General features: G+C 41.1%; 1 protein-coding gene across 3 annotated transcripts in view; it reads left to right on the top strand.

Annotated features, from left to right (window-relative positions):
• Nucleotides 1–1113: 1113 nt before the first annotated feature.
• The window catches only part of palmd (palmdelphin), a 57161-nt gene continuing 36206 nt past the window's right edge, over nucleotides 1114–22068 (top strand). The window contains exons 1-4 of one of the 3 annotated variants that reach the window (XM_004086863.4): nucleotides 1114–1332; nucleotides 12898–12948; nucleotides 18926–19006; nucleotides 20129–20259. In XM_004086863.4, the coding sequence (XP_004086911.1) occupies nucleotides 12904–12948; nucleotides 18926–19006; nucleotides 20129–20259 (257 nt within the window). In that variant the 5' untranslated portion in view covers nucleotides 1114–1332; nucleotides 12898–12903. The remainder of the gene's footprint in view (nucleotides 1333–12897; nucleotides 12949–18925; nucleotides 19007–20128; nucleotides 20260–22068) is intronic. The other 2 variants (XM_011473562.3, XM_011473563.3) reach the window with 2 other exon arrangements.

Consider the following 22068-nt stretch of genomic DNA (forward strand, 5'->3'; position numbering starts at 1 on the left):
CCACTGTGCTGTCACCTTGCTGCTATGATGACCGTATGTTGAGCTGTCTGTGTAGAAGACGCTGGAGGGGAAAAACAACAAACAGGTAGAGAGGCGGGGCGGGGCTTAGACTCACCGCTTATAATTCCAGACAAACTAACAGCTGCTTCCTAATAAAAAATAGTTTTCATCAATAAAATTAATGTCATTTATTGGGTTTACTGGAATTAAAGAAAATAAATAAAGAGACAGGAGTCTGCATCAAAGTGAATTTGTTTCCATCATCAAATTCATCTTAACTCTGGTGTTTGACAGACAGAAAAGTCTATTCAAGTACTAAATAAACTATGGCGATATATCAGCAAAAACATTTTTTCTAACACATCTAGTGTTGCGGCTCCCTGTGCTTTCATCTCAGTGGGAAACTGATCCAAATGGCTCTTTGAGAGTTTCAGGTTCTAGATCCCTGGTCTAGCACATTCACCTGCATTCCAGGTTTGTATTGTAACATTATCATGTATAAAGTCAAATGTTCAGTTAAAAAAACAATGTTGTTGCATAACTAGGAAATTAAACACTTTATGTTCTTAATTTGTTATTTATTTATTTTCCTCAAAATGTATTAATAAGCAGTATCAATAAGAGTAGTAGTACCGTTAAAACCTTAACGATACGCATCCCTAATGATGACCATGACTTCACTGATAACCTTTGACCAAGAAAGAATAGATTATATCAAAAAACACATTTTAAATACATTTCCATAAATTATGAGATAATGAGACAATTGCCAATAGAAGAATAAGTTATTCATCTCAGAGAAATAATGCATTTCAACTCATTTACTCAGTAGTAATATACTTTAAATTCAAAGTAGACAAATGCAGAGAAGATGTGGGTCTGGATCAATGAACTGTCATAAATTGCAGCCTTTGGTTGTCATGTCCATGTGGTCTCCATCAGAGGCTTCTCCAACAGTCTGTGGGTGTTTCATCCTCCACAGTTTCCATGGCTTCAGGCTGTTGGTGTTAAAAAAAAAACTTTAAAACAAAGAAGGTTTTGTGTGAAAGTAAAAAGTGGTAACCCATTCAAAGCACACATCCAGGTGAGCTGCCTTCAGATGAAGATGAGCTAAAAGAGGCCATGCAGCAGTAGGAGCTGCAATACAGTACAGGGGAGAGAGAGAACAGAGAGGGGGAGGAGACAGGGAGCATTCCCGTCAGCCTGAATCTCTCTCAGCCTACACCGGCTCCTCACTCCACCTCAGGCTCAGTAATGCAGAATTTGCTGTGAGAGGGAGCCCCAGCGTTTGAAACCTCTGTGCTGTTTGAGGACACACTGAGCCAAAAGCCGGTGAGTACTGTAAAGCCTCCGCTTGGCGTGTCAGAGCTTTATGAAACCCAGCTTTCTCAGAGATGCTCTGGTTTCTTAGGTATCACAGTGTAGATCAGAGTCATGCTGTGAATTTCTCCTTTCGTACTTCTGCTATCCAGACTTTTTAGTTGTGGTTCGGAGGAAGACATCTTAGAAACAAGGATCTCTTGATTCGATAATCCTTTAATTCCTTTAAGCTGTTGGCTGCTTGTAGCATCTCAGCGGGAGGTTTGTTTGTAAGTATTTTTATTCATGGATTAACAGACACTCTCACTTGTGGTAATCCTTCAGAGGTTACACAGAACAAATGCATCTAAGTCAGTAAAGACGTGCACGTTTGTGATGAATGCCGTCTTCCTGAATGCACGGATGTGTTTGGTTGGAGGTAGACAACTAAGCCCAACAAACTTTTCCCAGTTTACAGGCAGGAGATGGTCACACAGGAAGCAGTGCTCACTTTCACCAATGCTGCAAGGTTTTAACCTGCACTGCACTCAATATGAACAACTTTAAACCATTTATTTCTGCCACAGCCTCCTGTCCTGAAGAAGATTCAGGACTCCTCTGTCGTGATATTGTTGGCTGCATGTCTACATCTCAAAGTTTTCCCTTAGATCCTTTGTGGTTTGGGATGAGTCTGAATCCGTGGAGAGGACCATGGTTTTATTAAGCTAACAGAAACAGAAACAAAAACATGTCAAGGTCTGGAACATTGGACTCTGTGAATTGCTGATATGTGAACCTCATTAACTGGTGTTTAGGAGACAACAGAGTGTCTAACAAAGACGTGGTGTTCATTTGTGTACCCAGAATCCATCAGAGATCAGATTAAGGGATTAAAAGTTAGAAGAGTCTAGGCTGAATGACCAGACAGCGTTGAAGGTGACAGGGTTGTGTGTCTGGGACCAGAGTACTTCCTGGGTCCAGGAAAAGTCAAAGCTGTAAATAAGGAGCTGACAGGGCAGGTCAGCTCACACCAGCACTCCACTGCCACAGAAAGAGATGACCTGCATTTTTACATCTACCCCAGTGAACGATTTACTAGACTGACTACAATTTACCACAGGAGCATATCCTAAAGGGGCTTCATCATTTGTCAGGTTGCTTGGGGGCACCAACATTGTTGTGCAATGAGATGGTTTTCTCAACGTCCTGAGGCATTTTGAGAACGCAGAGCTGAGAGTACATCCCAGTGCACCATGTTATCTGCATCATTTAAACTAAGAACACATCTTTCCTTTATTCTTTCAGCTCATAAATCTGCTGTCTCACAATCACAAAGATGTCCATCTTGTAGAATATGAAGCCAGTTCTTCCACTTTTCAGCTTAAGTCAGGTTGGACATTTCTTTGCCGAAACGAACAAGAATGAACACTATCTAAACTTTCCTTACAGCTTGAGCTTGGCAAGAGTTACATTTTACTGAATTACTCCTTTTTGTTTTCCTGCCTAACTGAGGTTTCTCCGGGTTGGACAGTGACGGACAGATGGCTCATCCAGTCATGAGCCAAGCTTTCCCTCTTTGAGAACAAGGCCTTCCCAGATGGCAGTGCTTTTCCAACCATCTGGTGTGTCAGGTTCAGTCAGAGCTGTTTCCCTAACCGTGAATGCGGTGACTGCAGCACTGTTTCCTCTTGCTGTGTTGGAGGCTGTGAACACTGAAGAAGTTTGTAAAGTTTAGTTAACACTTTGAGAACATTTCACCTGAAGGTGTCAGTCATCATACTTCATGCTTTCTGAACCAACTTGAGGGGGCGTGGACTAAAATGCACATAGGTGGGGTTGACTTTTGTTGTGGCTGTGTTCTAGCACTGCTATGTAAATAAGTGTATTACATTTTTCACATAGTTGTTCAAAAACTTCGCAAGTATATGTCAAATGTTTGAGCTGTTACACCAAAATGAGACAAGTCCCACTGTTCATTAACACATATTTTTGCCTTGTATCAACGGTTCAGGTTGGAGGTGGTGGTGTCATGGTGTGGGGGACATTTTCTTGGCACACTTTGGCCTCCTTAGTAGCAGTTAAGCATGGTTCAAACCCCACAGTCTACCTGAGTATTGTTGCTGACCGTGTCCATCCCTTCATGACCACAGTGTTCCATCTTCTGAGGCTACTTCCAGCAGGATAAGGCTCCATGTCAAAGAGCTGGAATCATCTCAGACTGGTTTCTAGAACATGACAATGAGTTCTCTGGACTCAAACGGCCTCCACAGTCACCAGAACCCAATAGAGAACCTTTGGGATGTGGTGGAACGGGAGATCGGCATCATGGAAGTGCAGCCGACAAACCTGCTATGAATGCTATAAATCGTGCATGCTTTTCTTCAAAGCATCCAGAGTCTTGCCCAAGGACACTTCGACATATGGGCAGGAAAGGCAGGAATCAAACCTGAAATCTTCCAATCAGAGGTTGATTGCCCTACCGCTGCTCCACAGCCGCCCCGTGTCAGGCAGTCTAGCCTTATTGACATTCTATCATGTCAATGTTGACCAAACTCTCTGAGGAATGTTGCAGTTCCTTGTTGAATCCATGCCACCAAGGATTAAGGGAGTTCTGAAGGCAAAGGGGGTCCAACCCGGTACCAGTATGGTCAGGTGGAGCTGATAAAGTGGGTGTACATGTTTCTAAAGGTACAGCTTTCACTGAGGGGAGTCTGACACTCAGAACCTGACTGTAATCACCTGAGCTGGTGCTTGCAGCCGGGACTGACCTGGTTTCAATCCAGTCTGTTTTTACTTTAAAGTCTTCCTGTTGTTTCTGCCTCATTCTGCAGAGCAGCAAAGGCTTCAGCCTAACAGGATGTGTGGACCCTTCTTATGTAACCCACACTAAGGCCTTCATGCTGGTCCAGCTGTGATCCCGGCTCTATTTTCAGCAGACAGGGATCAGACCTCCATAGTGTAAACAGGTGGACGTCTATCCACAGCTTGACTTTTACATGCCTCCATCCGCATCGTCTCTCAGAGTCAAGCTTAGCTTTATCCTTGACGAGAATTGCATGCATTCTGTCCTGTTCTTCTCCAACTGTAGCATGAGAATCTGGCTTCTTTCCTCCTAAAGTCTGTGTGTGGCATCTTCACAGTGATGTAAGGCCTATCCCACTGTCCAGGGGTTAAAGGTCACATTTGATTTGCAGCGAATATTGACATGATCTATTGAAGGAGACAGGAAGTGCAGACCAATCTGCAGCTTCTTTCAGAAAGTGTAGCCTTCATTCCTTAAGGCCTCACAGCCTTTTACTTTACTCTTAAAGTGTTGCTTCTATATTTTTGTTTGCCCATCTAGACTCCCACAATGCAAAAGGTTGGAGTATTGATCAGTTTGCTAACTGTAACCCAGCAGCTACAATGCATGCAGTCCTTTTACTTCAAGGTTACAATCTATGTGTAAATGTTGGCAAATTTCAAACAGAACGAAGTGGAATAACTCCAAACCATGAATTACGATCATTAATATTTGCAATGGGAATCAAACATCTACTTGTTTGCCACATCTGAGTGAGGCGCTGCTTTCAGGCTGAAGATGTAGGAGTGTAAGGGGGCGGGCATGAATGTGCACCCGGAGCAGCTCTGCACTGACATTTCTATTGCATTCATTATCAGCTGTTCTGGCTCCTTTTTGTTGGTTTTTGAGTCCTGCTGGATCCAAAGTTCATGATGTTTTTTTAATAATAACTGCGGTTTTGGGGAAAGTGTCTTGAAGGCAGCAGTCTTACTCTGACCCCGTGTGTTGGAGCAGCCATCACAGGCTGCAGGAGAGCACCGAATGTCGTATGTTCTGCCTCACACTCATCCCTATCCAGTCCGTCAGCATCAGAGGCTGCAGCTGCAGTGCAGACACGCCCACCTAGACTGAGCACACAAACGCTCTTTCACACGACCACCCTGTCATGCATTCATACTCATTTACTTCCATGTTTGAACAGCTGACTCATTAAGTTTAGAATTTTGTCAAATCTGAAATAAGGAAGACACATGTCCGTTTTTTTGACAAATGGCCCTGCTAAGAGGTTTTAAAGTTTAGAAATGGAATTTGAAGACAGGAGGCGTCACTGTATACTTTGGTCAATAGATTGTTTTGTAGAAATTATAGATATGAAACTGAACTTTGGGAGAGTCGATCCTCTACCGTGTGTGTTTGTCTGCATATGAAGGTTTGTTTCCGTACAGAAGAAGTGACCCTTCTATAAAGGAACTTTTTGTCCTTTTACAAATGAAACATAATCTGTTTTCAGCAGCAACATCTACACTTTTAAAGCCAGTAAAATATCAGAAAAGGTATCTATTTGTCCCTTCAGTCGACAAACATATCAGGTTTCAGGCAGAGATTAGAGGTCAGTTTGTCCCGCTGGACTTCATTTAGAACTTTCCTTCATTGAGGTTTGCAAAAGCTCCTGCCTCAAATGGTAAAGCTTCACACTCTGAAAGATGTGTGCTGTAAAAAGACTATCCTAACAAAATAATAGAATAGAATAGAATAGAATAGAATAGAATAGAATAGAATAGAATAGAATAGAATAGAATAGAATAGAATAGAATAGAATAGGCTTTATTGGCATTGTGACATTTTACACGAACAAGAAAACTTCAGTGTTCTTACGGTTGGGTGTTCAGAAAAAATTAACCAAATGACAACAAAGTTATGGAACCATTTAAGGCAAATTTAAGACACAACACAGAAGAAAAATAAAAATACATTTAAAAAATACTACTCCCATACTAGTACCACTTACTACCAGGGTGAAAGTAGATTTTTGTTTATGCTAGTACTATGACAAGTTTCCCCAACATACATTTTTAATAGCAGTAACTGCATATCAGAGAGGTAATGATTAATCAATGAAATGATCTGTCTGATTCAAGATGTTAATTGAATCAAATCAAACTATTATGAAATCATTTCAAAATGAAATAAACTGCTGATAATTGACCTTGGATACCATTTGTATTGAGACATGGTAGTTTATTTTACTATGAGGTAAAACCGACCAATCACAGCAGACAACACACATGTGATGCCATTAAAACTGATCAGTCCTTCATTCCAGTCCAATGTGTGGACAGATTTTGAAAAAGGTCATGTGACCATCCAGTGTCTAGAATGTTCTAAGAATGTTCCCTTTGAAAACTTTGGATGTGGTAAAACAACAGAGGTGAACTTTAGGAAACTAACATGTGAATGGATTTGACATTCATTCTAGTTTACTTGTTTGTTTGGACACAGATTTCATTTCCACTTGTGTAGAGAATCGGATCATTCAAAAATGAACAGATATCTACTATTACGGTAATCGTATCTGCAACCACAGATATGATTTGAATCCTTGTTAAAATGAGTCGCCAAGCTCTAATAAAGATAAATGCATTTGAGAATAGATCTTGACTGTAAATAAAAATGTAAACTGGGCTTCATGGAACAACTATTTGAATTAATGATTGTAAGAAAGAACTTCATAAATGCAGGAAATGCACCTCCTTTCTCATTTTCTTCCTCTCTACTTATTTCAGCGTGTACATCTTCATCCTCATCCGCAGTCTTCCTCCTGAGCAATCTTCCCTGCATTCTTCTTTTTTCAAAGACTTTTTCAGATATAAATGTATTAATTTTGCTGCATATTTCACTCCTACCATTGCAGTAGCTTTTACATTAAACTGTCAATCACAGTAGTGTTCAGAAAACTGTAGGAATCATTGCTTTTCTTGTCACGTTGCAAACAAACCAACCTCCAACTTCCATAAAAATATGGCTCCTTGATTATGAATGAATTGAGTGTCCCAGGACAACAAATCAAATATATTTCAAGTTTCAAGTCAGCTTTATTGTCAAATATACTGTATACACATGATATTCATTACAGATAAAATGTCCTTCCTCTCAACCCACGATGCAAACAGCCAATAAAAAATAAAAATAATAACAATAATCTAATGTACAAAATGTACAAAGATCTACAGATCAACAAAAAAGATAAGATTGGACATAGTATGATGTATTGATGTAGATGCTTTTGTAAAGATAAAAAGTTGAGAATAAATAATAAAAACAAAAACCAGCTGTTTTATTTTAATTCAGCTGTGGCTGAATTTAGTTTTGGTTTTGGGGGCTCGTCCGGGATTGTCAACAGTGCTTGTATTAATCTTTTTTTTTCATTTTTTTCATTTTTTTCATTTCATTACTGATGATTGGAGGGATGATAGAGACATTCAGAGACAGTACTGTAAACTCTATGCTCAGGCAAACATGCTGATGAGAAAATTCAGTACGTGTTCTCTTCAAGTGAAGTGTTCGCTGTTCAGAGCTTACTGCACTCCTCTGTATACGGCCCCTCTTTGGTGGAACTATGGACGTGGGACATTCCGCAAATTCTTAGTGGCCTATAATGATGCTTTTAGGCTTCTGCTACAGGTGCCAAGGTGGTACAGAGCCAGTCAGCTGTTTGTGGATGCTCACATCCCCACCTGTGAAGCACTACTGCGTAAGCTTACATACGGCCTTATGGAACGCCTGGACAAATCTAAGAACTCAATTATCATGTCTCTGACTGATCCCAAAAGAAGCTCATGCCGCTACACTTCTGCCCTGAGGAAACACTGGATACAGCGATTATACTCTTTTTAATTTATATCTTTTTACTTTTTATTATGTATACTGTATTTGTATCTTTTTCTATGGACCACATCTGAGTCTGAAATAAAAGTGTGTATTTTTATGGCAATTGTTCTACTTCTGTTTGGTGTAACTTTGATTGTACTTGGAGGCAAAGTTTGAATAACAGTCTTTCTTTGTGGTTCATAATATGGAGTTTGAAGTCAGTGACGTGTTGGTTAAGGAGATCAAGAGCATTTTGAAGGAGCAGTTAATTGAGCTTCTCATACAAATGAATGGGAAGGTGTTCTCAAATATACATATATATATACTTTTTTAATTGGCGTACAATCTTCATACGCTGTCATTAAAATGTCAGACTCCGTCTCACTAGAGTATATTTTTTACACTCATTGTAGTGTATTTTTTTTCTCCACGTGTTTCCATGGTGACTCCTTAAATCGGCGATCCATTGAAAATGTCTTTATGTACCTGCTGTGCATGCGCATTAACCCAGGGTTACCAAGTCGAGCGTAATTACACTAACTCATATTCAGTCTTCTGGAACCGACCCAGAGTAAACAAGTTCAGGCGGATTTCAGCCAGAGTTCAGGGTTAAAGTCAGGGGAGTTTAAACATGCTTCCTGGAATACCCCCTGATCTGGTTTCTAATGTCAGTATTGATCTGTTTTGGAGAAAAAAGGTAAGATAAAGTGCTGCCTGGTTCACGGTTTTAGCGGCATCAGACTGCAGCTGCTTTTGAATAAATGTTAAAGCAATAAGGAGCCACCACACAGCTGAACTTCACCAGATGCTAAACCGGCACGCAGTACTGGACCGTTCAGAATTACTTTTAAGCTCTGCTTATGCCCATTTGTTGCACAATCAGTCCACTTATTGCACAGCTAGTTGTAGCATTTCATGTGTGTATTATGTTTATTGAGTGTTGTGGGATGGGCATTGTTCTTTACTCTTGTTCATGTTCTGATTGCTTTTATAGCCGTCTAGAAGGTCACACTGTGTCCTTGAGGATGTGGTGGTCCCTCTTGAAACAGTGGGAGTTGTACAGTTCAGGTGGAGAGGGGGAGAGGTCAGCTGAGCATCTTCTGGACCGAGTCCATGACCCTTTGGGGGACTGTCTCCTGAGCTGCGGTGCTGTTGGTGAAGCACATGCCGATGCAGTGGGTTTTAATTAGAAACATATTTGTGTGGTAACAAACAGCAGGCAAGAATGCAGCAGAAAACAGTCAAAGGGTACAAACTTGAACACTTGACAGGTTTGAGGATGAACTCATTTGTGTCGTCATTTCCAAAATCGTGTTGTGACGATGTTCATTGCTGTCTAGAGTGGACATAAGAAATTACAGGATTGTGTGATAATCAGCGGGATGTGAAGAATGTTTCAGCGTCAGCCTCAGAAGGTGAACATTGCTGGAATAACCAACTATTGGTTGTCTTCAGAGCACAAACAATTGAGAGTTGTTTGGTGAACTGAGCACATTTTTTTATAGGTGTAAATCTGCATTCAGGGCAGATTTGGGCGTTTCAGCGTGATGTGGGCCTTACAGTGGGGTGTGTTGAGGGTTTAATAATCGGAACTTTGGCAACTTTGGCAACTTGTCACGTCAACCAATCAGGGACCCGGCTTTGGCCCATGACATGTTGATGACGTAATCAGGTGGAGTCCAAAATCAACATGGGAAGAGTCTGACAGTTTTCCTGCTTCACTTTATGATGCTTTTCTTTTTCCATTGAGATTACATTAATAAGATCATCTAATGTTATTATTTTGTTTGTTTTTCTCTCCTCTGACTAATGTGGGACAGCAAGTCATCAAACTGGGTCATGGAGAGACAGAAGTAGCCCTGAAAGCGGCTCCTGCTGCAGTAGGCGGTGAAGATCACCACACTGGGTCAATCTAAATGATCTCATGAACCCAGACATGGAAACATGATCAAAGATGCTTCTTAACATAAATAAATGAACCTCATCATTGTAAATGACGAATACAGTCAATGCCTTTAATGTTGTGATGATGCTTAAAACTTTAGGCAGTAGCTCCTCCCACACATGTCTGGAGCGTCAAGTTTCTGAAGATTTTGAGCCAACATCCAACCGTGAATTTCATGTGTGTCAAAAGAAAGGCGTCCAATGAAGATTTGACCCGCGAATCGCATTCAGCATATTATCACTGTGTTTAACAAACAAGTCTCCACTCCTGCAACTGAGGAGGACTGCAACCTTAACACCTTTGTGTTATTTAAACAAGGACATGCCAAAAATAACACACACAGCCTAAATGCTTAAACTCCAGAACCCATCGGTTCCTCAGAACATGAACCCATGCACCCCTATAAGGACACAGGAAAATGGGAGTGACTCCACATTGCATGCAGCAAACATGGCTGACAACAACAGCTGAAATCCTTTTGTCTTCTTTGGCCCAAAACCAAAGGCAAACCGTGTTGCAGAGTCATGAGAAAACTGGCTGACTGGTCTAAAATCTCATTTTAATCTGAATCTAAAAGAAAGTAGCAAAAAGACTTTACGCCACAGCAGACATGGGCTGATATTTTAGGCTGAAATCTGACTTTTTTTAAGGGACAAAATGAAAATTGTTCCCTTTTGAAGCCAGTATTCAATCAGGGTTTACAATTACATTCTGAAGAACTGTAACATCCGTGCTTCTGGCTGAGGAAAATGGAGGCTTGGTTGATGTCATTGTTTGTCCTGAAGTTGTTTCATATCAGCAGAACAGAGGCTACGTCATTGTTTTAAACAACTGAATCTGATGAGGCCACTGTTATGTTGAGAGTCAAACAGGCGTGTAACCTTAACCCAGCTCTAGCATGTGCACGTGTTACAAAGGAACAGGTGTAGCACATATGGCACCACGCCATAACGGAGCAGGGAAAGCTCCTGCATGCAGGTTAAATGACATCATCTGGATTCGATGAGGCCATGGCCGGTTCTGTGAGGGCCAGTAGTTTTTCAAACAACATTCTGCAAGAGAGTTTAGTTAAAAATCCTAAATAAAAACATCTTTGACACTGGTTAAGTGGTTTGCAAAGGACAGTGACAGTCATAAAATGTAAAAGATTACACGTGCTGACTAAATGGAATTGTAAAAAAGCTTTTTTATCCCCCACTTCTTATATTTTTCTTCTACAAAGCCAGAAGTCCTTCTTTCCTCAAGAAGGCAGCAATGAAGAAAATCTGGTTTGTTTGTCTGGAGTTCTGTCTCGACTAAATGTTTTGTCCCAGCATTTGTTCTGCTCCCTTTTTCTTCTGTGATCTGACAAACTCTCATCTCTGACCACACTGTGACTCTCAATCATAAAGAGAACTGCCCTTCAGATCAAGTATTTGCGGTTAAGGTCTTTATCAAAGTTCATTACACGAAGCCTGTTGGTGTCCCAGTAAACCCAGATCAGTGTTCATGCTTAGTACTTGACCTCCAGTACAATTCTGTCCTTCAGACAGAGTAAATCAATTCATTTATTTATCACTGTCATTTTTCATTTGAATCATGATCCTGAAGAAAAGCCCACCTAGAACCCATTCAAGAAGCTCCTCGCTGGATGTTCTCAGTAGCAGACCAGCTTTCTCTGCATCAGAGTTGGGTTCTTTGTGTTGATCAGTCTAGAGTGCCCATCAATCGACTGAGTCATCATGTTGCTGCCTAGGCTTGCATCAGTCATCCTCTGACATGTAACAGAGAAACCAGCATCCATGGCCCGTGTCACACATCCGTGCAGTGCTATTCATGTTGTGTGCCTCTTTCCCACTCCTCTCCGGGGGAGCGGGAGTGATTCCAGATTCCAGTTGGCCCCTCTTTGCTCCTGCATTTGACCGTAGACCTCGCCTCTGGCTCGTCTGACACGCCCAGCGCGTCCCCCAACTCCATCTGGATGAACCTCGTCTACTGGACTATTTAAACATGTAGTTGTAAAGTTAGATAAGCAAATTCTTCTCTAAGAGTTCCGGTACATCACCTGTTCGTCCTGGGGGAGGATCCCTCCTTCATGTGGACACCCCTGAGGTTTCTTCTTTTTTTCCTGGAATCCGTTTTTTGCTGAGTTTTTCCTTAATGAGAAGGAGGGTCTAAGATAGATCTTTATTTGTTATTGTCACAAGTACAATGAAATTAGATGTGCTTCCTGGTCAGTACAATATTCATACATTAAAAACAACCCCTGTTGAAAAACACAAAACAAAAACGTTTGCTACTAAAAATAACAAAATCTAAAAAAAGAATCCAAAAAGTGCTTCAATTTTTGTTAAAATACTTAAATGCTAGATAAATACCAATCATAATAATTAATATGTAGAAAACTTCCCTGTATCACATTTTAAAAGAAGAGTTCCAGTTCAGGAACAGTTTAGTTTTGCAATCAGTTATTGTATGCTATGACTGATTTAATGTTCAATATACAATTGAAGCCCATTGAGACAACTTTTGTTTTAATATTGTGCTATATAAATACAATGATACTGAAACGAACCCTTGTTGATTTATGACCTACTGCAGAGGAACAGTGGTGGCAGCAGGAACAAACGGGGTTCAGTGAGTGAACACCTGGCTGAACACCTGGCCGAACACCTGGCTGAACACCTGGCTGAACACCTGGCTGCAGGTGTCGACACACACAGGAGAACATTTCAGTGAGCTGTAACAGAAACACAAAGGCAAAACAAAAGAAGGGAGTGTCCACCCTTCAGATGGGGAACCCACTTTGACTAACTGCATGTGTGTGTGTGTGTGTGTGTAATATTGTCTGTGTGTGTCTATGCGTTTTTGTGTGGTTGCAGGGTTTTTACAAGTTTTTTTCCATAAGAACAAACTTTAGTTTGAAAATTGAAAATTGTTTTTGCACCGAAACTGAATTACATTTCTCGCTGATGAAAACTCCTGCTGGTCTAAGAAACATTCTGTGTTGTTTTTTGTCATGCAGGCTGTCATGGAGGAGGCCGACCTGATGAAGGAGAGGCTTCAAGCCATCACGGTAAGAAACTCAGCAGTCACTTCAAGAATAAAGCTGGCTCTATGGTTCCTTTCGGAGCCGCTTTGGTTGATATTTCAGTCAAAGTGTGCATTTTGTGGAACAAGGACCAAATTTGTCTAGGACGTACCTTAGGATCCTCTCTTTCACAAAAGAAAATAATCAACAATGGCTGCCATTTCTAAAGATGACGGCCATACAATCAGTTTGAAAATATATATACTTAATATACTTAATGCCTCAGCCTCAACAATATGGGCTCTAATGTACAAAATGCAGTTGTTTACATTGAGGGGTACCTACAGAAAAAAGATATGTAAAAAAAAAACCACCCCTCTCACCTTCTCTTCCAAGCTCGGGTCCTCTAGCAGAGGCCTGGGAGCTTGAGGGTCCTGCAGTATCTTAGCTGTTCCTAGCACTGCGCTTTACAGGACTGAGAGGTCTGAGGTCTTTCCAGGTATCTGTTGTAGCCACTCCTCCAGCTTGGGGGTTACTGCCCCGAGTGCTCCAATTACCACAGGCACCACTGTCACCTTCACTTTCCAGGCTTTCTCCAGTTCTTCTCTGAGTCCCTGGTATTTCTCCAGTTTCTCATGTTCCTTCTTCCTGATGTTCTCATCGATGGCACTTGTCATGGTTACGGCTGGGCTGCAGCCTCCCCCCTCCTCCCTCTGTGCACTCACCTGGTTTCTCAGCTCTTTTTAGTTTCTCATTAGTGCGGTTAGGTATTTAGGTTTCTGTCTTTGTGTTCTTGTTGTCGCAGTGTCCTGTGTTTGTCCTGTCAGTTAACCCACGTTATGTCCCACATGTGTGGTGGATTTTGTTTTGTTAAATCTTTTGGCTTCCCAAACCCTTGGATTCGAGTCCTTCCTGCTCCTGGGATCTTTCTGATTAGTCAGCCACCAATTGTTCAACTTCTCCCACTTAAAAAGATGAGAGAGGCCTGTAATTTAGGTCATGGTAAAACACAACTATGAGAGACAAAAGTCTAAAGTCTGCTAGAGAGCATTTGGATGATCCAGAAGAGGATTGGGAGAATGTCCTATGGTCACATGAAACCACAATAGAAGTTTTTGGGAAGAACTCTACTGTTTGGAGGAGAAAGAATGCTGAGTTGCACCCAAAGAACACCACACCTACTGTAAAGCATGGGGGTGGAAGCATCATGCTTTGGGTAATTTTTCAGCAAAGAGACCAGGACGACTGATCCGTGTAAAGGGAAGAATGAATGGAGCCATTAAGGAGTGGCATCATAAGAAGCATTTCAAGGTTCTGGAGTGGCTAGCCAGTCTCCAGATCTCAACCTCATAGAAAATCTTTGGAGGGAGTTGGAAGTCTGTGTTGCCCAGCAACAACACCAAAACATCACTGCTGTAGAGGAGATCTGCATGGAGGAATGGACCAAAATACCAGGAACAGTTTTGTGAAAACCTGGTGAAGACTTACAGAAAATGTTTGACTGCTGTCCTTACCAACAAAAGTTATAAAACAAAGTACTGAGTTGAACTTTTGTTTTTTTGACTAAATACTTATTGTCCACCATAATTTACAAACACATTTTTTAAAAATCAGACAATGTGATTTTCTGGATTTTTTTCTCATTTCGTCTCATAGTTAAAGTTTACCTATGATGTAAATTACAGGCCTCTTGTGTTTTTAAGTGGGAGAACTTACACAATTAATGGCTGACTGAATACATTTTTTGTCCCACTGTAGCCATTGGTAGGACTTTTTATGTAGACACCCAATAAGACGTCCAATCAGAGAGCTCCTTCTACCAAGTCGGGACAATAACAATTGGCTGAAGGTGAACCACATAAGGGGGATGTGTGTTGTGTTCACTAACCATATCATAACGCTTATACGCAGCACTATACTTATTCCTGAATACCCGAATAAATGAATATGACACGTTTTTTAACCACAAAGAAGAAAACAGAAAAAAACAAAAAATATGAGGTTTTAATAGAATGTTTGAAGCTATTATGTCAAAAACATTTGGTTTTCATTGCTCAAAATAAAAAGTGACAAAAGTGTTTCTCTGTTAAAAGACATTTCAGTCAGACAACTCTTGCAGAAGAATATTTATTTCACAACATCTTTAGATTTTCACATCTTTTGGTTGGCATTCACAATGAGATTCACAACTTCGGTTTGGCATAAGGCTCCGTTCAATTCCTTGAGATAATTCTTTTTCCTTAAACTTTCGGGTAACAAAAACCCCCAACACAAAGATCATCCAGAAGAAGAAAATGTGAATGTATAATCAGTGTGTAAATAAGATGAGATGTGTTTTCGGCCGCATTCCATTTTCACTTCATTTCATTTCATTTTCCAGTATGACTGCTATGTGTTTACCCGGTACATTGACCGTTTGCCCGCTCCAGTTCACCAGGGGAGCATACTATCTGAAGAGAGAGAGAGAAGACTGGAGGGGAGCAAACGAAATTACACAACCTGATTCAATTTAAACACCATGCATTTTATACTCATCATTCGCGGCTTCCACTTGAGGGAGGACTTCTCTTTAGATAATTATTTTCCTTACGCTTTAGGGTAACAAAACCCCCAACCCAAGATCATCCAGAAGAAGAAAATGTGAATGTATAATCAGTGTGTAAATAAGATGAGGTGTGTTTTCGGCCGCATTCCATTTTCACTTCATTCCATTTTATTTTCCAGTATGACTGCTATGTGTTTACCCGGTACCATTGACCGTTGGGCCGCTCCCTTCGAGAACCACTCTACGAAGGGAACATGCTATCTAGTGTATCCGCTATGTGTTTACCCGGTACATTGACCGTTTGCCCGCACCCGTTCGAGAACCACTCTGCGAAGGGAACATGCTATCTAGTGTATCTGCTATGTGTTTACCCGGCACCATTGACCGTTTGGCCGATCCCTTCGAGAACCACTCTACGAAGGGAACATGCTATCTAGTGTATCTGCTATGTGTTTACCCCGGCACCATTGACCGTTGGGCCGCTCCCATTCACCAGGGGAGAATACTACCTAAAAGAGAGGGAAAGAAATGAAATGGGAGCCGACAGAAGAAGTACTCATACCTGATCTTAGAACATAAAGCCCACGTCTGCAAAACGCTGTGCGGAACTACAATTTTAGCCGCCATGAACGACCCTAGGATGACACAAACTTACATCCAATACAATGCTCCCGATGACATCTTATGCCATGCTGAAATAACCCCATATTCGAAGCTTCCATCTCATACTATGACGGGGTTAACGGCCATAAACATTTCATTTGGCATAATATTCACACAAGCTTAGTAACATCCATTATTCTAAGCTGCCATCACACTATGACGGGCTCGACGCCATAACAACCATTATGCATGCTACTCACGCAGGCTTAATAACTTCCATTATTAAGAACTTCCAACGACAATACCACATCGAGCTTAACGGCCACAAAGTTTTCTCCCATTTGGCATACCAATTAAACGCCCTCAAACCTCCATGAAATCGAATTCCATCTAAATATTAGGAACGAGCTCAACGGCTAGAATTACTATGCGTCATTGATACACTAACATATAAATGAACTTACGAACCAATTTTGTAGCTCCATCGCATACCAATACAAACCCAGAACATCCTTAATTTTTTAGGCTTCCACCTGACAAATAATTTTCTTTCAACATTTATAATCCAAGAATTTCACACTCATTCCGCCGCTGACATAGATTGATTCAAGCCAGAAATGTCCTTGGAACGCAGAGGAGGTCCACCACCCCTTCACTTTCAGTGCAGCAATAGGTACGTTGAGCAGTCATCGTTGCAGCACAAGGTCAGGGAATGCAGGGGTGACAATCGCCAGAAATGGAGCAGCTGACCTGGGAGTAGGCGTTCGCAGGCTCAGGATGCGATGCATAGATAAAGACAAAACCAGTATTAGTCTTGGCAAAGAACATATAAATAACCCAGAAACTGATCAGTTTTAAAATGCTTGAGACAAATGGAATAACACTGCTTTTAAAAGAACAATTCTGAGAAGTGAAATTCGGTAGGAGTTAAGGAAAAGTCCCATTGTGGAGTCATCGCACAATAGAAACCACCAGAATCACAAATTCCAACAGAGAAGTTACAGTGAATACAGAACCTGCACGAAATCTTAACACCAAATTTAATGTACACCAGTGGTAAGAGAAGTAACCTTCAAAAGTTCCAAAGGGACGCACCTTCGGAAGGTCACCGAGGAGCAGCCACTGGGAAGTATAACCGAGGACCAAGGAGATTGTACATGAGGAAGGTCAACATCGCACGTAGCAACGGAGTGCAGCTCGGCCGGATTTGATTCTTGCATCCAATAATAGAGGTGCTGGAATAGGTGGAAAACAAAGCACAGACCACTGAAATGAAGTAACCAAGGACGTCCGGATACTCCAAAGACGGGATGAACGACGTGCAGCATAACACGAAGATTACATAGGGACAGAGAGGCGCGCATCATAAACCAAGATCTGAGCAGAAACAAATCCGGACGGCGGAGACCCATCCGTCTTCCTTGAATAAAGCGGAACCGAAATCCAAAACGAGTGTCTGACATAACAACTTATAGAGATGGCATAGTCAGCCGAGCGCAAACGAAAACCAGAAGGAACACGAGGAAAAAGCCGACGATGCCAAATTTAAAGCGGAGGAACCGAGGCGTGACAGTTCCCACACAATCGCGTCAACCTGAACGTCCGGGTGTCACCTTAGTGCCGATCCCAAACAGAAAACGGCCCCTGGGTAAGAGAGAATGAACAATTGTACACCTGACTTAAATAGGACGCTAAGCAGGTGAGTTAATTGACTGACCCGCCCTAGAGGAGTAACCTGTAATTCTGCAGAGTATCTGCCCGAAATGCGACGAGTCGCTATTTTCATTGTAAAAGTCAAAGAATTGGACTGTATTGCATCACCACTAAATCAGTTGAATTTTTGATATATTGATTCATGCATCATGTATGGAGAAAGATACGCAACACAGTTATAAGGCCTCTTCTCTGTTGAAGCAACTCAACCACCTCCTTATTGATGTTTGTTGTTAATATTCCATATTCTGTTACAATATTCAGACTCAGCAGCAGGATTATCTCTTAAGCACACTTCTACTAAGACTGACACATTACTTTGTTTTCCTGTGTTAAGGCTGGCTGCACGTCGGCATGACTCCCCCAGCAGCAACCTGATGTGCCCCACTTAACTGTGCTGTACTGAGAAATACTTTGACAACTCGTGTTTGGCTCCTTGTTGATCTGTTTGTTTGTGGGGTTTTTGTGAGCCGTGTTTCCATCATCAGCTAGGAGACCCAAGCCGGGTCATTGTCCCATCAGGGAAGTCTGCTTCCTGTTGACACCCTCTTCCTTTGTTGGGGAGTTGGCCTCTGAGCTGAAAGTCAATTTTAAGATTTCAAAATAAGCAAAGAAAGTAGGAAAATCAAAGTGAACAAGGACAGTAAACAAAATAAAGTAAAAATGAAAACATTGGAAAGATGCAGGTCAAAGGTTACACAGTGGCGTTTGCCTTTTCAGAATAATTATATGTTTGTCCATTCGTTGTAAATGAGCAGCAAAGTAGAACCACATTGGGTGCTGACTAAAAATATCAGCAGACGTCACCAGGGAGCTCTCCTTTCACTCCACTGAAGATCCACACTGACTGTTGACTCATGTCAGCTAACTGTGAGCCTGCGGTGTGGCATTCAGGAACTACAAACTTGGATGCAGAAAAACAGAAAAACTCAACTTTGACTTGATCATGTGGTAAAAAGAACTTCTCTTTGTGGTGAAACAGCAGGGAAAACACAAACACATGAATGACAGGTAGAGGCAGGTCAGTCAAATATACCAAACTATTTGTGGCCTCTTTAGATCCAGCTGACTGCTGGGGTCGTCATCAGATGAAGACAACAGGTGGAATAGTTTCCATGCTGAAAACTGTACACCATGCTAACATGCAGTCTTCCCTCACAGGACAAAAGAAGGATCCAGGAAGACATTGCAAAGAAAAGAAGACAGATTGAAGAGGAGAAGCTAAAACTCCAGTACATAAAGGTACTGGAAAGTGTTAACACTTCAAACCAGTTGTGTTTCATTTATAATATTTGTTGGTCCAATGATTTTTTGGATTAAACTACTTTAGTGTGATGCTTCCCAAATGAATGTGGACCTGCTTGGTTCTGCGGCACCATCTACAGGCATCAGGCTCTCACTGTGTCCCAACCAAAGCCAACTAACGAGGTCTCAGACGGCTCACCATGCTTTTCTGTGCTGTTTCAGTTCAAGTTGACCTGCTGTGGTTTATATTCCCCTGATCTAGAACTACAAAGATTTATTTGGTTTATTTTCTTCATGGAAAATGTAGACATAGAAGTGTTTATAACATACAGATTTATATCAAAGAGGACAATTGATTTATGACTCTAACACAAATGATGCAAGATTTCCTTACTACATTAAGAACACAGCATAGAGGTTTCTAAGAGAACTGAAGATGAATGAATGAATGAATGAATGAATAAATAAATAAATAAAGGAATGAATGAATGAATGAATGAAGGAATGAATGAATGAATGAATAAATATATAAATAAAGGAATGAATGAATGAATGAATGAATGAATGAATGAATGAATGAATGAATGAATGAATGAATAAATATATAAATAAAGGAATGAATGAATGAATGAATGAATGAATGAATGAATGAATGAAGGAATGAATGAATGAATGAATGAATGAATGAATGAATGAATGAATAAATAAATAAATAAATAAATAAAGGAATGAATGAATGAATGAATGAATGAATGAATGAATGAATGAATGAATGAATGAATGAATGAATGAATGAATGAATGAATGAATGAATGAATAAATAAATAAAGGAATGAATGAATGAATGAATGAATGAATGAATGAATGAATGAATGAATGAATGAATGAATGAATGAATGAATAAATAAATAAATAAATAAAGGAATGAATGAATGAATGAATGAATGAATGAATGAATGAATGAATGAATGAATGAATGAATGAATGAAGGAACATCCCCTCATACTGATCTTGGTTTTAAAGCAGACAAACTCATCATGTTTTCAGAGGACCTTTAGAGGCAGCAGGTTAGATTGTGAAGGGGAGACTTTCATTTGCTGTGTTGTGTGTTTGACACAGAAAAAAGCCCTGAGGGAGCAGTGGCTGATGGACGGTCTGAGTCAGCCGTCGGAGGAGGATCAGGAGGCCATGAGGCTGCAGGCTGAGGGCGAGCAGCAGCAGAGCGATGAGCTCCAGAAGAACATCTTCAGGTAGTCTCAAGCATTGCACCACAGCAGGGGCAGATTGTCCCACAATGCACTGGGAATGCAAGAACTGGCAATTATTCACATCTTCTTTCAGAGTCACTACAATAATTATTACATGAGTTCTTAAATAATTGAAGCATTTCTTTTTAGACTGAGTTTGATTTGACTTGCTTGTAGATAGTTACCGAGTTAATGTTTTAAGATAAGTACTTGGAGATTAATGAAGGGATTACTAGCTATTACTACCTACATACTAGATGCTAGTCACATGCTCCTGTAATGGGTCGACCCCAGTATAGGTGCTGCGGGTTTTTAGGTCATCCGGGCCCGTCAAGGGAAGGGATGCATCTTAAGAGTGTGCAGTTGTATCTTGCAGTTCCAATGAACCTCGTGCGGCCTTCTAAGGAAAATGGATCATAGTTGTGTGTGCATTAAGCGTACCTTTAAAAAAACTTGTAAGGACCAAGTATTTACACACAGTTATGAAGTCCAAGTGATGCTGTCGTATGACGCCCTTACTCCAGTCGGCAGTGAGGTGTTCTCACTGGTTCTGTGTGCAATGCTGCTCGCGGGGGTGTTCAGGTGAGACGGATGTCTGCAGGACGTCCACACAAAGTACACTCTCATTACTACAGCCCAGGCTGGGCAGAAAACAACAACTCCATGCCAAGGAGATGAGCTGCACTGCATGAAGCAAGTGGTGGTTATTTGAGAGAAAAGGTTATTTTGTGTTTGTAGAAAATGTTTCTGATCTTTGAGCTCATCTCAGGACAAATGGGAGCAAAAACAAAAATGTTGGTTTTCTGTTTTGTCTAAGTGTAGTTTAGATTTCAGTTTAATGTATCTTTAAAGCATCAGCTCCACAAAGAAGACAGGAAAACCTCGACTTAATTGATAAAAAGGTAATTCATGGTAATTATTATTATCTTTTTTAGAATTTTCCACTAAAGGCCATCCTGAATAATTGATCAACAGAGAATTTAACAGAGTGAGGTTTAAAGACAGAGATGTTGTCTGCCTCCTGAACTGAACAGAGTTGGTCCCACAGTGGAGCCGGAGCTGAGGGCTCCGCCGCCCCATTCTAGTTTAGGTTAATCTAGGATGGACTCGCAGGAATGTTGTAACGTTCTCAAGAACGCACAGTTTAATAAGGTGAGCAGAGTCATTCCCCACATTTGTGTGAGCACGTCGCCATTAAATAAAGGATGCAGAGAACCGTGTCAGAGCGCCACAGTCCCATTCTGCTAAATGGCGGCTTGGCTGCTTCTCTCTGGAAGAGCAGAACTTTGGCAGAAGGCCAGCTTGAAACTTGGGAGAAGCGTGAGGCGGAGTTTCCTGTCAGTGCAGCAGGAGATCAGGGACAGGAACATGCTGATGAACTGCAGTACGCCTCAGCACTTACCAAAGCTGTAATGAGAAGGTTCACTGCTTTAGAGAATTGGACCATTTCTGCGCATCTGTGTCAGCAGACAAGAAGAAATTTAATGAAGAAATAATTAAAACTAATGGATAAAGTCATAAAAAAGATGATGAGGGAACTTAATGACATCCCAGCAGAGAAGGGAACAAACAGAGCAGAATCTGTTGTAAACCAGACTGCCAGTGGCCAAAAATGCCAAAAGAATACAAAACCAATGAGTGTGTCGTCCTAAATGCCTTATAGAGAAAGCCCATAATGCATAAAGAATTAGTATAAGACGTTCAAACCTTCAATCAAATGTAAAATAACATCCAGAGGGAGAACTTTGCTTTGGGAGGTCTGAACATGTAATAGTCCTCCAGCTTGAAAGGGTCATGAGAAATCCATCCATT

Source organism: Oryzias latipes, chromosome 20 (genome assembly GCF_002234675.1).
Source record: "Oryzias latipes chromosome 20, ASM223467v1".
NCBI lineage: Eukaryota > Metazoa > Chordata > Actinopteri > Beloniformes > Adrianichthyidae > Oryzias > Oryzias latipes.